This window comes from Cyrtonyx montezumae, unplaced genomic scaffold (genome assembly GCF_038088225.1).
Source record: "Cyrtonyx montezumae isolate F1298 unplaced genomic scaffold, pur_monq_1.0 scaffold_3, whole genome shotgun sequence".
NCBI classification, from domain to species: Eukaryota; Metazoa; Chordata; class Aves; order Galliformes; family Odontophoridae; genus Cyrtonyx; species Cyrtonyx montezumae.
This window is the reverse complement of record NW_027072034.1, coordinates 59,893,356-59,910,420: the sequence shown is the minus strand read 5'-3', so window position 1 is coordinate 59,910,420 and position 17,065 is coordinate 59,893,356. Positions and strand designations below refer to the sequence as shown.

At 40.8% G+C, this 17,065-nt stretch overlaps 1 protein-coding gene across 1 annotated transcript; it reads left to right on the top strand.

Annotated features, from left to right (window-relative positions):
- The first annotated feature begins 1,600 nt into the window (after nucleotides 1-1,600).
- IFNAR1 (interferon alpha and beta receptor subunit 1) lies at nucleotides 1,601-16,111 on the top strand. Its single transcript, XM_065741725.1, has 11 exons — nucleotides 1,601-1,682; nucleotides 5,515-5,635; nucleotides 6,306-6,499; nucleotides 6,793-6,953; nucleotides 7,991-8,138; nucleotides 9,094-9,208; nucleotides 9,657-9,859; nucleotides 10,798-10,952; nucleotides 11,724-11,877; nucleotides 14,120-14,274; nucleotides 15,877-16,111. Exons 1-11 carry the CDS (start codon nucleotides 1,601-1,603, stop codon nucleotides 16,102-16,104), a joined length of 1,716 nt encoding a protein of 571 aa, XP_065597797.1. The 3' UTR covers nucleotides 16,105-16,111.
- Nucleotides 16,112-17,065: the final 954 nt, after the last annotated feature.

The window sequence follows — 17,065 nt, the reverse complement described above, 5'->3', positions numbered from 1 at the left end:
TGTGTACTGGAGATAGAGCTTCTCATAGAACAGATTTTATCAACACCAGTTGGTAAAAATAAATAGATGTGTCTGTATAACTCTTTCCGTAAGTGCACGTGTGTCAGAAAAGATTGCACTTTCACTAAACACTGAACCTTGTGTGCCCACGTTGTACAAGTGACCTGCACGCATACAGGAAAAACAACACTCCTGGGAAAGAGTTGAACAACCCTGTGGTCAGTGACTTACGTGCAGTAATACCCACGTCATGACAGGGAAGAGCCGTCTGCTACAGGCTCAGTTTGGCCCCATCAGATGGTAGCTCTCTTCCACTGATGATTTCTACAGCTACATGAAAAGGATAAATAGCCTTGTCTGAAAGAACACCTGTTCACACAGTTACACAGGAAGTTGTGGTGAGGCTGATGATACGTGATAGATCATGTCCTACTCCGTTAGTTTCCTTACAACACTGTCCTCACTGACTACCTGTTCACTATGCCATATGATGACCGTGATGGCTCCCACTAAGTTGTACTTAATAGCATTTTACTTCGCTTACTGGAGTTTCAAATCCTCATCATCAAATACAGTGCTATGGCCACCTGTCACAGACCACAGCATCTGTTGCTGTGAGGGCAAGTGCAAGTAAACTCCCACACACTGCAGTGGGGTGATCTCATAAAAAACATAAAACAGAGGAAGAGAAGATTAGCTCTTCAGTCATGGAATTTGAACTTTTGCCTGCAACAAGAGTGAGCATCACTGTCACATCCAAGAGCTCAAGGGACAGGCTTGACATTCTGGCTTGTATCAGAAACAGTGCAGCTAGAAGGACCAGAGAGATTATTGTCCCTCTATGGCCAGCTCTGGTGAGGCTGCACATTGAGTGCTGTGTTTGGTTTTGGGCCGCTCACAAGAAAGACACTGAAGCACTGGAGGGTGTCCAGAGAACGGCAATGGAGCTGTGAGGGATCTGGAGCACAAGTCTGATGGGGAGCGGCTGAGAGAGCTGGGATTGTTCAGTCCAGAGAAGAGGAGGCTCAGGGGAGACCTCATTGCTCTGTACAGCCACCTGAGAGGAGGCTGTGATGAGGTAGGAGTTGGCCTCTTCTCCAGGTAATAGTGATGGGATGAGAGGGAATGGCCTTAAGTCACATCAGGGGTGGTTCAGGTTGGGTATTCAGAACCATTTCTTCTCAGCATGAGCAGTGCACAGGCTGCCCAGGGAGGTGGTGGTGTCACCGTCCCTGGAGGTGTTCAAGAGCCGTGTGGATGCGGCACTGAGGGACGTGGTCAGTGGGCGCGGTGGGGGTGGGCTGACGGATGGATTTGGCGATCTAAACGGTCTTTTCCCACCGTCCGATTCTGCGATTCTATGAAACATCAGCCCTAACCGCTGAACAAGGCATGGCTTTCCCCTTTCTGCGACACAGTGCAACTCGGGTTCCCGAGCTGTCCTTGTCATTAAGCAGCAGGACACATCCTGCCGCACAAGCTAACCCCACCAACACCCCAACACCCCCACCCGCCCGATGGCGGCGGCGGCAGGGCGCATGCGCAGTGGCCGCAGACTTCCGGTACGGGTGAGCGCGGCGGCGGCGGCGGCGCCGTGTGGATGGCCGGGGTCGCGGGTGCCGCGGGGCGGCTGGCAGCCGTGCTGCCCTGCCTGCTGCTCGCGCTGTCCCAGCGCTGTGCAGGTGAGCGGGGCTGTTTCCTCGGGTCTGCGCTGCGCTTCTGTGCTAGGGCTGGGGCGGAAGAGCAGCTCAGGGCCCTTTTATCTTTCCCTTTCCTGCCCTGTGGTTTAGTGCGTTCGTTCCCAGCTCCGAGCCGGAGCCGTCAGCGCTGTGCTGCCTGCAGCTGCTTCCATTAAGCCACGCAGGTTGCAGAAAATAATTGACATGCCGCGTGCTGCTTCTGTGCCTAGAAGTGGTTGCTCGGCTGCTGTGACCTGTCGCCTTCTGCCCTGCAGTTCCTCTTCTGCGCCCGTCCAGAAGCCCTGCTGGTAACCCTGCTGCCTTAGAGCACCGTTACCCGCGGGGTCAGCAGCAGTCGGGCTGCGTTTGCTGCGTTTGGTTGCTGCTTTCTGTCTGCGTTCTGTACCCACGCGAACAGGCGAGGTGCTGAAAGGCTGAGATCGTTTCCGTGCTTCTAACCCGCACGCGATAAGCTGCAGGCTGTTGCTGGGCTCCTGGTGGCTGCGTTGCAGCAGTCGTGGGGTAGGACGTGTAGCTGTGTGCTTTCACACTATGCACCCCTTTGTAATTCAGGTTCATTTCCCTTTTGAGAGGAACGGTGTATTTTCTCAACTTTTGGTCTGACCGTTGGTTTAAAAACAGTGCTTAAAGGCCCATCAGAAGTTTATAAGAGATGCTTTTTCTAAGGCAGTGAAACCTATGTTAGCTGATGTGAATCCTTCCATGCATGTATCTGCAAGTACACTGTGAGTCTTGCCACCTTCAACAAACTCTGTCTCTTCATCAGTGTCACCGCCAGCTAGAAGGTATTATTTCTTGTATCCAGATGAATGATTTGTAGCAAAAAACAGGGAACTGAAATACGTGGGAAAACTGATGAGTAGGTTTTCAGCATCTAAAAGGAGGCCGTAAGAAAGAGACAGGTTCTTTAGCAGGGTCTGTTGTGATAGGACAGAAGGAAATGGTTTCAAACTAAAAGAGGGGACATTCAGTTTGGGTATAAGGAAGAAGTTTTCTACCGTAAGGGCATTAAGGCAATGGAGCAGGTTGCCCAGAGAGGTGGCAGATGCCCCGTCCCTGGAAACACTCAAGGTCAGGCTGGATGGGATTTCTGGCTAAATCATGAAGCTTCTCTGGGAATTGAATGTTGCTGAGTTTGCTCCTTGACTCTATGGTTGTTATTTATTGGAATTTAGGAGATTGATTTAGGGAAGCAAACACAAAACACTGAAGTAGAGATTATTGTGTGAAAGGATAGGCATGGATCACCTATGCACATGTGTTATTGAGAACAGCGTTAATTGACCTGAATTTCTAGAGAAAAAACAAAAAGTGTTGGGGTATAGCAGTGCTAATTAGATTGAGAACATTGGGTCATGTTTTCTGTAAGGCTGGACTCCATTTGTAGAACTCAGCTGGAGTACTGCCACTGGTGAATTACGTTGTTCCAAGGGAGTTTGTTTGGGGATAATGCAAATGAGTAGAGTGACAGTTATTCAGAAAACTAGCAAGTTTGACTTACAAGGGAAAATCAAAGCAGGAGATGGAGTGAGCAGGTGAAAATAGGACTGGGACTTGGAAGCTTCAATGACTAGTTATTTAAGCTTGTGTAAGAAATTTGGTTTCCTCACGAAGGCATTAGATTGAGTTGTCAGGGTTGTCTCTGAGGATCAGGAGGGCTTTATAAAGCAGCGATCTGTTTTTCCAACTGAGGCACAGGAGAAGATGCTTAATCACATTCAGGATAGATCTACAACGAGTGCTGTGGGGTTTTAGATGCTTTGCTTCTGTATTTACATTTTGCATCAGTTGAAGCCAGGGGGCCATCTGGTTCAGTACTGGTCTACAGCAAAAGCTGGCAGTGGAGCAGGAAAGAATACAGCAGCAAATACGTAGTGACGCTTGCAGCTTAATGGAACAGCTGCCTGTGGCTCTGAGGTTGTGCATTTGACTCATTTCATAAACCAGGCAAGAGTTAAGCATGCACAACTCTAAGGGAGGAAGTCCCTCAGACAAAGTGCTGGATGAAGCAGTGGTTTTATTTGTTTGTGCAAAGCAGAGCTGCTTGTTTTGGTGCTTCTTGGCCACTGAAAGCAGTTCTTAGTGCCTGATTACAGCAATTTGTAAGGATTATGAAAGAATCATTATCAAGCTGGGGTCGAGGTTGTTCCAGCGTGCATGAGGAAGTTCTCAGAGAAAAGAGGCAGTCAAACCTGAGGCTCATGACAGTCTGCTTTTGGGCAAGGTTACTAACGCTATTCCTTCCAAATTTGCTATCCAACCATCAGGAAGGCTTGTGACAGAGTGATTTGCTTCTCTTCTGGATTTGGAGATTTACACCAGAATGTTTAAACTTCACACCAAGCTGTGAAGTTGCTTGTTCAGATAAGCATCAAAGTGCATCAATTCCTGTGATGAAGTATTGCTTGGCAATTTTTGAGATAGTCTTCAGTCTGTTTCCCAAAACATCACATGCTTTCCCATGCCACTTTCTGCCAACCTTCACTGCCTACATTACGGTTTTGAACTCTCTTTTACAATAAACTAACTGCAGGGGGGAGGAGTTGTGTAGGTAAGCAACTGTTCTCATCCTGGTGCGTTTACTCATCCTGCTGCTTTTGAAGGACATGATTTTGATGCTTCTTTTGTCCAACTGACAGTGGAAGAAGATTGTGAAAGATCTGAAAAATTATTGGATATATTTGTCGCTCTTATATTTGCTTTTAGATAGGGTAAAAGCATACCTTGTTGTATAGGGGCTCCAAAAAAGTAGGGGACAGACTCTTTAGACGGGCCTGTTATGATAAGACAAGAGGAAATGGTTTCAAATTGTAAGAGGGGAGATCTAGATCAAAAATAAGAAAAAAGTCATTTCTGTTAAAGGTGGTGAGGCAGTGGAACAGGCTGCCCAGATCGGCAGTGGATACCCCATCCCTGGAGACTCCCAAGGTCAGGCTGGATGCTGCTCTGAGCACCTGCTGCAGCTGTGTGTGCCCCTGCTCATTGCAGGGGGGTTGGACCAGGTGGCCTTTAAAAGGTTCCTTCCAACTCAAACTATTGTATGATTCTATACTGCTTAGATTTATATGGAGTCAACCTTCAGGCGTGACTCCTATTGAACAAGAGAGTTTACAGGAAATGTTCCCTTTCCTCTACTATGCTCCCACCAAATAAAAACCTCTTGAAATGTTCATTTTAATGATAATCTGAAATCTGTATTTCACAAAGCTTCCCGATTTTCATTTGAACACTCTAATTCATATCTAAATTGCCTCCTGTTGCCAGTCTCCCTGGCAGAGGTTAGTTCTTCTGCTCTCATCAACTGCTCTTTCCTTTGATGTTTTGATCATTCTTATACGTGCCCTCAGACTTAATCCTTGCCCTCAAGATGTCATTTTGTGTGTGGTTCCTTGAGCAAAAGAAAACGCAGCAGGTCTTCTACCTTAGGATAATTCTGTGTGAGGAAACCTCACTGAATGAGATTTCTACTCAAGGCCATGCATTGATTTTGTGGCAGTAATGTGTGGCAGAATGTCTGCCACACTGTCTGCTTCACAGCTGTGAAATGAGAGCATTAGGTCAATCCTGAGCAGTTTGCAGCTGAGCTCCAGATGTTGGATCCAGACAATATGGCATAAATGCATTCAGATTGCTTATAATCACCCGTAGCAGTGAACCTCAGGTGCTGAGTGTTACAACTGTATGTGCTTTTAAAAGGGAGGTAGGGGGATAATTATTTCACTATCACTCTTTTTAACAAGAGAAGTTTCTCCTTAAATCGTGTCAAAATTATTTATCCCAATCCTTATATAGCTTAATATTGCTTTTTTTATAGGCCAGACTAATCTGAAGAGTCCTCAGGATATTCAAGTTTATGCTATAGATACAAATTTCACTCTAAAGTGGAACTACACAGGGGATAGTACCAATGTGACGTTTTCAGCAGAGTACAAGTGGTAAGTAGTAGCTTCATTCTGAGCCAGAAATATCAGATCCACGGTGGTGTAGAAGAGCAGACTGGTTTACTGATTGCTTTCTGCTTCTCAATGCTGCCACATAAAACTTCTAGGAAGATAATTCTGGATGTAGAATCTTGGAGACGTCCTTCGTATTTCTAGTTGATATGTAAAATTAGATTGTTACTGATAGGGATGTGTTATAAATACAGAGCACACTGAGTAATAATTCTTGATACTGGGCAATAAAATGGTACACTTGGAAATGTAGTTTTTAAGTGTATTGACTCTTCTCTGTTTTTTTAGGTTGTTTTTTTGTGTCAACACACACAAACTGAATTTGAGACAGAATATAATTCTGGATTTTGACAGTTCTTTGTTGCTGTTCTCAGACACTGTGTTCACTTGTTGAATAAACCAAGTGGTTAACTAGCAGTCTATACACTTGGGGAAAAAGGTTAAACTAGTAAAGCGATAGATTAAATTAATGAATTAAATGGTGGTGTCAACTTGAGTCTGACAAAATACATATCTGTCACCAGCACCACTGTAATTGATGTTAAATGCTAGGCAAACTATCACTCCCTAGCATTTAGAAGGAAGTTAAGGAAACTGAGGATTTAGATTGCTCTAGTTTTTGTTTTATTTTCTTTTTATTCTCTTCTCACAGCTTTGATGATCTTCAGACAAATGAACCAGAATGGAGGGAACTATCTGGCTGTCAGAATGTCAGTCACACAGAATGTGACTTTTCTTCAGCAATAACTGCATACTATGATATGCATCATTTGCGCATAAGGGCTGAAAGAAGGGAAGACAGATCTCCATGGTCTAGTATTTTTGAAATGATTCCTTATGAAATAGGTATGAGCTCCATACATACTGCAGCATTTCTAGTTAGATGTCCTTTTGCACTTCGTTGTGGCTTATATGTGGTTTCTGTTGCTTACAACAGCATCAACCTTAAAGTAATATCAGGTGATTTCTGTGAGATTTAAAACTAAGATCCTATGGGCAATTCCCTTAGTTTTGTTACAGCCTCAAAAGATTTGAAAGTAAGATGCTAAATCACAGTAGCTGCATATTATTAATGTAACTTAAATTCTGGTTTGTTTTCCTTTAAGCATTCATCACGCTTAACTTTTTCACATTTGCAGCTCAGATTGGTCCCCCTGAAATAGCATTGCAGTCCGTAAATGGAGCCATTAAAATTAAGGTTTCTCCTCCAGAAGCAAATCAGGTCCGAAAAATGTGGCTAAATCCTCTGCGTTTTAAATACAAAGTAGTTATCTGGGAAAATTCATCAAATGTAGAGGAGGTATGATTTCATTTTGATTTTTTTGACCTTTACTGCTGGACCTTTGCTTTAATTGTTTAATGCTCTAAAATAGAATTGTTTAATTATGTAGCTTGTTTAGTAATACAGTTATATAACAGTTGCTGTGTGGATGAAAAGTTGTTTTTATTTTTATTTTTAATTTGTTTTTCTAGAGAATCATGTTAGATATTTTATGAGAAGTATTGTATTTCTCTTAAATCTCAGAGCCAGTTTTTAATGCACAAGGAGTGAAGTGAAACCATCTCACATTAGCTGGAGTAGGATCCACTGCCAGCCAGCAGGAACAGGGAAGGCAAAGAAATTTCAAGGCAATGGGAAGAAACGTTTACAGCGCTATATTGATAAGGGAGGGGAAGGTTAGATAAGGGACTAATTGAATCTTACAGGGATCTTATAAGTACAAGCTGTGTGTCTCTTACAAGTCTGGTCAGCCAAGTACAGAGAGGAGGAAGTGTTTGTTCAATGAACTGAGGAATTTAAGCACAGTAAGTTCTGTGATCCTGAAGCTGGAAATCTCGTTTCAAGTGTAAAGGAGCAAAGTTAGAAATGTCCCTTCAGTGCTGACTCAGTTATTCATATTGTCCTTTGTTCCCTACTTTAGAATTGTTTAGGGAAGCTGGGGAGGGACTTCTTGTAAGGGCAGATAGTGACAGGAAAAGTGGGAAAGGATTTAAACTGGAAGGGGGTTTAGACTAGATGTTAGCAAGAAATTCTTTACTGTGAGGGTGGTGAGACACTGGAACAAGTTGCCAGCGAGGTTGTGGATGCCCTCTCCCTGAAAGCATTCAAGGCCAGGATGGATGGGGCTTTGAGCAATGGTCTAATGGGATGTGTCCTTGCCTATAGCAGGGGGGTTGGAATGATGTGTTCTTAAAGGTCCCTTCCACCCCAGACCAATCTATGATCTGTGATATTATACAAATAGACTGAAAGCTGGGGGGAAAAATGATACTTAAAAAAATCAGCATACCTGGAAAAGCATTCATCTTCATATGCTATTCACAATTCTCTCACAGGTGAGAAATCAAAATATTTTACCTATTGATGTAATAGATGGTCTTGTGCCAGAGACTACCTATTGTTTGAAAGTTCAAGCAACTGTTCCTCTGGATTATCAAGAAGGCCTATTCAGTCCAGTTCATTGCATAAAAACCACCCGTAAAGGTAAAGCATGAAGTCATCTTTCTTTAATTATTCAAGCTTAAACTTTTAGAAAGTAGATTGATATTTCTGTGCATTTCTGTTGCTTCAGAACAAGTTCCTACTTACTTTGGCATAGCAGCAATCATCACAGTTATTTAGAATTTTCTATTTTAAATCAATATAAAATGTCGTCGTCTATTGATATTAGAAGTTTTTACAGTACACAGGTTTTTGCTTGGAGGCAAATTTTGTCCATTGATTTGGGTTTTAAAAACTACTTTCTCTGTTTTGGAAAAGTAGATTTTTTTTGGATTTGTGACTTAGAATCAAGAGGAAAGGGAAGTGTGTGTTGACCAAAAAAAAAAAAATTCATGTATTTGTCAATAAATGAATGCATACAAAATCAAGCCAGAAAAATATCTTTTATGCAGGCCTTTTGGAATTTATTCTTGCTGATTCTTAAGAATTACTCTGTGTAGCTTTCTCGCTATTAATGGCTTGTTTTGCATGTCTACATTTAAACTTTTCTGTGTGCTGTTCAAGTATCTTTAAGTATTCATAAGTATTTATTTCAGGGAAAATTAGTGTGTGAATGCACAAGGGTAAATACAAGATTGATTGGATGGTGCATCAAAACTACTTTGTGTTTGTGTCTATCTTACATAGTTTTCTAGGCAAGTCATTGCTAGTCTTGTTTATTTCTACAAATCTTCATGCATCTGTCCTTAATTTTAGCTGCAGTGAATTTAACTAATGCTTTTACTGTTAAAGGCTTACATTCTGTTGTATATACAGCATAGCAATTTGCTGTCTTTATAATTAAAATACAATTTTGATTATTTTTTTTACTGTTCCATAGAGTTCCTGAATGTGTACCATGACCATTCGAGTAAGAAATGCTCACTCAGTGAGAAATTCCTGTACGTAATATAGAGCTTATTACTACCCAGTAACTTCTGCTTTTTATTTCGAGCAGTAAATGACCCTCTGTGTCCAACAAACGTGAGAGTTTTTGCTTTGAACATGAAGTTTTATCTGCTTTGGAATCATCGCTATAAAGAACGTGTGAACTATACTGTACAGTATCTCACGTGAGTTAAGCATTTCTGTGTCTGTGTAAGCCTGTAATGTAGTTCTAATGTAGAACAGATGCTGTGACTGGTATCGAAATGATAGGAGAGAGCTCATAACGAGCAGCATTATTTTGGAATTCCTTTGGTGAGACATACAAATAACTTCATAGAACTCATTGAAAAATCTGAATCTGAACTGGAAACATCTTAAGAACAGAAATGTAGTTTTTCTAGTGAGAACTGAGTAAGGCACTTACTTGTGCTTCCTGAATTAATTGACTTCATGGTTTCATTTATAAGTAGAAAAAATAGTTTCCTTTGTTGGTTTTCTTTTGGAAGAAAAAGTCTCTTAAACTTTTCTTACTTGGAATACTAGAATACTGTGTAGCACATGTGAATGTTTTTGTTTGTTTTTTACAATTTGTGGGCCCAGTATAGTAAAAAAACATTAAAATATCTCTTGCAGTGGGTTCCTAAAGAACCTATACGATGATTACTCCTCAAAGTGGCACAATGTATCGGGATGTGAAAGCATCACTGACATGAAATGTAATCTGTCATCTGTCATCAATCCTGCTTCGGCATTTCATTATTTCCGTGTGCAGGCTGTGAATGAGTATAATAAAACATGTTTGTCTAAAGACATAGAAGTAGATCCGCTGATAACAAGTAAGGAGATATCCTTTCTTAATTTGTTTCATTTCTCAGCCAACTTGTACTTAATGTGGGTTGATCTGAATGTAATGCCTCCTATTTGATTCCATGGAAACTACCATGGATAAAAAGATGAGAGTAACACTGTTTGATAGAGCAAATTCTTGGCTACAAAATAATATTTTTCAACATAGTCACCACTGTTAGCTATATGTTTCCATCGGTGATGAACAAGAGCCTGCGTGCTGTGTACGTAAACACATTCATCAGTGGAGGTGGCTAAAGCCATTTCCTCTTGTTCTGTCACCACAGACTTTGCTAGAGAGTCTGTCTTCTTCTTTCCTGTAGCTCCCATTTAGGTACTGATGAGGGATGAGCTGACTGAGACACACTTCACTCTGTGGTGTGGCAGCTGTTCATGGCTGTCCAGAACATGGCTTGTCTTTCGTGTCACTGTTGCTACTGCTGAAATGCACCACCTACTGCCTCACTGTACTTGCAGCCCACTGTTTGGTCTCCATGAGTATTCAGCAAGCATCAGTGAATGTCAGTAGGTGCCATTTCTTCCATATGGAAGAATTCAGTGACACATCTTTGCTTCATGCATGCTTCTGTGTCAGACTGCCCCTCTGCTGCTGTCTGCCACAAGGTGAAAAAATGTAGTGACTATTGGTGGGAGGGTTCAGCCTTTACTGCCATACCACCGACATCCACCTCTGGTGTCATGAGCCAGTGTAATAAACTAGGAGGTGTTATTTTTGGAGCTTCCCTTGTATATGTAGATACATATATGCAGATACATATATAGGTAAAGCTACTAGTCAAGTCAGAGTCTTAGGCACATGTTTTTTAAAAATTTAACGGATTTTAAATGTCAGTATTTTATTCAATATTGTTATTCCTACTCTGTCAGTCTTATTTTTAACTATTTTATTTTTTTTTAATGTCTGAAGATGAAATTGGCCCTCCTGATGTAAAGCTGGACATCAGTGATGTTTTGCTCCATATCCAGATTTCTTCTCCAGGAGGACCTGAGAATGAAATCATAAGAGATCTTTACGATTTATCTTACAAGATACTGTATTGGAAGAATTCATCAGATAATCAGGTGTGAAGTAATCAAGTACTTACAGCACCATGTTAAATTTGCAATGATGTAAATACTGTCTTTAAGTTGTGCTCAGGAAGCTTATTTTTCAAAGATGTGCATACATGGTGCGTCAGTCATGCTGCCAGTTTGTTTACCTGTTCTTGTGAAAGATTATTCTAAGAAGTCTAGTATCACAACTTGAGGAGGTTTTGATCTTTTTTCATTCACGTGGCCATGTGATGATTTTGTAGAACTAAGCTCTTGAGTTTCATAAAGCTGCCAAATTGTTTGCTCTTCAATAGATTCTTTCCTACAGAATCTCTCTAAGAGTGTTGTCCTAATTCCTGCCCCTCAAATCCTTTTTTCTGTTTGCAGTTTTATACCTGCATGCATCATAAAGTAGTGAAGTCTGGAATGTTTCCAGCTCATGTTTTAATGCGTCTCTCCATAGTCTTCAAATGCTTCTTAGAGATAAATTGTATTGTAATCAGTAAATGCATATATATAAACCTGTGGAGAAGGAAAACGGTAACTGGAAGGAGTTTAATTTTGCACAGGGTACAACAGTTTTGAATTGTAAAGTTTTGATATGGTGAAAATGGTATATTCTTGTCAATAAGTGTTTTCTGAATGTGTTTGCTTTAGAGTTATGTGGTTCTTCTCTTTTGTTCAGTCCAGGTGCAGAATGGTCTCTAGCTACTCACAGAATCACTTCAGCAGAGGCCATAACTGTGATTGGTTGAGTGATTCTTGTAATACGTATGTGCACCTTACTTTTCTCTTTTTCAGGAGACAGTGAAAATGAAAGAAACAAAACAGACAATAGCAACAATTTCTGATCTAACGCCCTCGACTTTGTACTGTGTGAAAGTACAAGCTTTCTCAAAAGTTTACAACAAAAGCAGTGATTTCAGCAAAGAGGAATGCATCGAGACACCTGGAGGTAGGAGGAACTTGGTACTTGTTACACCTATGGAATCAAAATTGTTAACACTTCACAGGCCTTTGCAGTTAGTCGTGTCATGCTGCAAATACTTCCTATCTTAACCAAATCAGCACTCATCTGTGCAGAGGTCACACCACTGCTGCTGTGTCCTGTCCTGGTGATGTACTGATATGACTTCTGTTTCTGACCTGAATGGAATTGCATTATGATTATTCTGTGATATGAGTGAGTTTAGAAATTGTCTCAGTATAGTTACTGTAATGAATATGAATTGAAGTTAATTCTGACCTGCTCACAGCAGGCTTTAATTTCAATTGTTTCCTAAATGTGGTTAGGAGGGTGCAGGGAATCGCTAGGTACTACATTTTCAAGAATATTTGATTCTTGAGTTGTCTTAATTATTTTGTGAATTAACTATGTTTTTTCAATAAATCCTTTTCTAAAGTGGGGAGACACATTAGGGGACAAACAATAGCTGAAAACACTCAGACTCGTTACAGACTTGCTTGTTCTGTGCAATTTGAGGTTTGAGGATGCATTATATTCCGTCAACATCAGGGCATGTTAAACTGTTGAATTTAATTTGTCCGATTACCCTATAGTAACAGCCTTCAGCACTAGAAAAAATAACTATCCAAACTGACTTAAGACTAAGAAAATTTTCTCAGCAGTGTGTGGCAATAGGACGAGAGGAAATGGCCACATACTGAGGCATAGGAAGTTCTGCATAAATGTGTGTGGGAACTTCCTTACAGTGCAGTGACGGAGCAGTGGCACAGCTGCACAGAGAGGTGGTGGAGTCTCCTTCTCTGGAGACGTTCCAGACCCGCCTGGACACCTACCTGTGCAACCTGGGCTAGGGAGCTGCTTGGGCAGGGGGTTGGACTCCATGATCTCTAGCAGTCCCTTCCAACCCCTACAATTCTGTGATTCTGTAAAAATTAATAATCATACAGTTACTTTCTCACATAATAAACTTCTGTGACTTATTTATGTATGTAGTCCTCAACTCTTGTCTTTATTAAGCCTAAAAATAATTAAATGTTACCTTTTTTTTTTCCTAAGAGAAATTCTTTAATTATTTTACTGGTTAAAGATTTGATCTCCCCATATCACCCTATTATACCTAACCTTTTTAAGACCAAGCAGTACATTCCAGCCTCCGTATTGAGATAGAAAGTCATGCAGATTGTGCCATGTACCTCCCAGACATCCTTATATCTCAGCGTGTAATGCTTTTGTTTTTTGATCATAGGTACTAACTGGAAATAAAGATTAAAAAGACCTGATTGTCTCTTCTAGGTTATTTGAGAAGTGTCTGCTGTTATTTTAGTGTTCAAACTCCTTTCAATTGGTTTGTTCAATAGAGCCAGAGAGTATAATGGAAAGTAGAATAGAGGAGGTGAGAAGGAAAACTCTTGAACTTAATCATTGGACACCTTAGGACTAGTCAGTTCAAGGGTTCCTTTGATGACAATATTTTGCTATCGAAAGCTGGGTTCTGCTTTTTATGCTTCTTCTACCACAAGGTTAAATATTTAAGTCTTAGAACTGAGCCTTGTCTGGTAGAAGCCTTTCTATGGTTCTTGAGTTAATGCAGGAATACAGGACCATGTTTGAGCACTGAAGTGAAATTAATCTCCTCTTTCTGTACTTCTGTAGGTTTCTATACTTACAGTGTAAAAACTTGAGCTGGTGTCGAGATTGCTAGTATAGGAAATAGTCCTTGCATCCTTGCAATTGATTTATTCCTAGATACTTATTTGAAAGGAATTGATAAGTTGCTTCCTAGATTATTATTTTTTAATTCCATTCTGAGTGGGCCGTGGTCATCTGAATATTAGAACTGGAGTTCCTTACCTGTCCAAGAAACTTTTCTGTGTCCCCAGAGATCCTTCAAGTCTGGCCAGTCTATTCATTTTCTGTCTAAGAAACCATCAGCCAACTTCACTGTTTTAATTGCCCGTAAAACAGTAACATAACCCATAGAAATTTTTGAAACGTGGAAATTTTTACTCCTGTATTTCCATTAGTTTCATATTATACTGCTTGGGGCTAGAGCCGACAGGGTGACAGATTGGTGTACATCACGTGCTTCATGGTAACTGCCTGTGGGCAGCCTTTCTGTCCTGCTGTCAAATACTGAGGGAAGAATGTTTGGAGAATGTCTGTTTTAATCTTGGTAGTTCACAGATAGCTAGACTAAATGGTTGTTGTTTGTTTGTTTTTGCTGCTTTAGATAAAAGCTTACCTCTGATCATTCTAACAACGTTTGTAGCTGCGCTGATTGCTGTCTTGATTGTGGCATCACTGGTTATTTTTTTCCTGTATCAAGCCTACAATAAAATCAAATACATGTTCTTTCCATCATGCCGGACCCCTCTGAACATAGAGGTAAGATGAGATTTATTTTTCTCGTTCATTAAGCAAGTGTATTTTTAGAAATCTGAGCAGAAAATATTATGGAATAAAAGCTATTCTGTTATCTTTGTAGTCTTACAGGGTAATTGTAAGTTTTTAACTTAATGCATGAACACCCGAGGGAAAAATCAGTTAGTGTCAATTCCTAGAATTCTGTGTAACACAGAATGGGTACTATGTTTTACTCACATCCTTTCATTTATAAGCTTGACGTTATTTTCTCACTGCACAGAACTTGATTTTTATTGCTTCTAGTTTTGTTTTTCCCTTGTTGCTTTACATCTCACTAGTTTTTCTGAAGGTTTCTTTGGAAGGAAATCATGAGTACACTGTACTGAGAGCACCTCTGCAAGGGAGAACCTGGGGATACTGGTGGTGGATATGAGCTGGCAATGTAGGTTTGCAGCCCAGAAAGACAGTCATATCCTGGACTGCGTCAAGAGAGGCCTAGTTGACAGGTTGAGGGAGGTGACTGCATCCTTTTCTACTCATGAGGCTCTACCTGCAGTACTGCATTTAGGCTTGGGGCACCCAATGCAAGAGGGTAGTGATGCACTGGCACAGGTTGCACAGAGAAGTAGTGGATGCCTCCTCTGTGGAAGCATTCAAAGTCAGGTTGTCTGGGGCTTTGAGTAACTTTTTCAGTCCTTGCCTTTGGCAGGGGGTTGGAACTAGATGATCTTTAAAAACGCAACCAAAACCATTTTGTGATTCTATGAATAGGAGTTGATAGATCATTTTCTGGCTCTTTCATTGTTAGAATCAGAGAGAATTGAATGATTTTATTAAGAGCCAGATACGAGACAAAAGCATCTTCAAACAGGGGGGCCTACTGACCTCTTGGCCATAAGACATTGTGGATACAAAAATGGTTATTTGGATCAAGGGCATGAGTGTGGAAGAAAACTGCATGAAACAACAGAAACCTATCTGTCTCAGGAAGTGGGCAAGAGTTGGATGTTTGGAGCGTCCTCCCAGCTTTGTGTAGTCTGTAAAAGTCGTATTACATTTCTGACACATCTTCCTTGCGTTTGTACCATCTGAGAGGCTGTATGATCAAAGACCTGTCAGTACTACCTGTCCTTTAAAACTTAAAGGAGGTAAAATGCAAGCCCAACCTTCAAAGGAAATTTTGATGTAGCAAAAAAAAAACAACCACTTCAGAGAATAGATTTGAAGCACATAGGACAGACAGTGGCACTCTTGAGAGCTATGCAAGGCTTTGTGTCGTGCTGTAGCAGCTTGCTTCATTCTTGCTTCATTCATTTCTTTTATTTCTTGAGTGGTCTCAAGGCTATAATCAATGAAGTATTGCAGTTATGTAGGTGATTGACAGCTGCAAACATAGCAAAAGAGTTGAGGTTCAATTGCTAGAATAACGTATAAATGCAGCTAAACTTCGTCACGACTTTTCATTCCTGAACTTATGAGAGCAGGTTGCTTGATACAGGTAGAAAAATTTGTAATGCTACTGAATACAATAAAGTGGAGTTGTACAACTGTCGTGTTAAGTGGGGCTATTATTTAGGTGTTATATATGAATGCTGATCTTTCTTTGTGCTTCTGTTTTTGCAGGGCCTTGGAGGACAGCTTTTTAGCAGTCCATATGTGCCTGCTGCAGAAGAGCCAGTAGAAATTTGTTACATAATTGAGAGTATCATCACAGAAGAAGTAAATCAAATTGATTTTAAAGATGACAAACATTCCAAACAGAGCACTCGAGATTCAGGGAATTATTCTTACGATGATAATACATCAGGGAACAAAGGGTCAGAAGTAACGCTAGAAAAGGATATACTATAACTTTTAAGAAAATAAAATTCAAATATGGGACTTGTAGCATAACAAACACTTGAACTTTTTTCTTATTATGAAAGTCTCAGCCTAATGAAGACTATGTCGTTGGGATCCTTGTTCTGAAGTTTCCCAATCTGCACTTTACTGGTGGAAAATTACATACCTTCTGTGCTGCAAGCTGACTGAAGTTAAAGCGCACTGGAGTTCTGGTAGCTTACACCGTTTTGACTGAATAGTCATCCGATGATAAAAAGAATGCCATCCGAACACAGAGAGAAGAGATCTGTATGCTTCATATTGAACCAGATAACCTTGGAGAAAGCCTACCGTGTTGCACAAGAAGGATTTCCCTCTTACAGTTTTGAGTGCCAGTGTGTACTCCAACAGAGTCTTTGTTTACACAGACCAAAGAAAATTAATGCCAGATACCTTTTCAAGTACTTCTCTGATATCTTAAATCCCCCTGGGTGCAGTGCTTTTTGAGTCAGTAGGTCCAGATCCAAGTATTCAAAGAAGACAACAGCCTCAATGAGGCAGTGCCTCCAAGTATTCTTGTAAAACTCCTTACAGCTGTGGCTGCCAGGTGCTCATGATGCCCACTTCAGTGTGTGTCGGTGTGTTCTTCTCCCACAGCACTGAGTAACACTGGCAAGTACCAGGAGAGGAGAAGGCAGGAAGGAGGCTAACTCCACTGTGGGGAAAAAAATTCATAGTGGAAATGCTTTGTAAATAGAAGTATGGTCAAATTACATTGGCTGCCATCCTAAATGCAGCACAACACATACAACAAAACAGCCAAATACTACTTCGAAAAATACTTTTAAAATTACTTTGATGCTAAGGCATATTAAGAATATCCTGTTTTTTTTCCCTCTCTCGTGGCTACTCAACCAGAAGTTTGAAACTCTTGTAATTGAATGGGATTTGCAAATGTGAAACTTTATTCTGTATCTAGAAGTATCCAAGG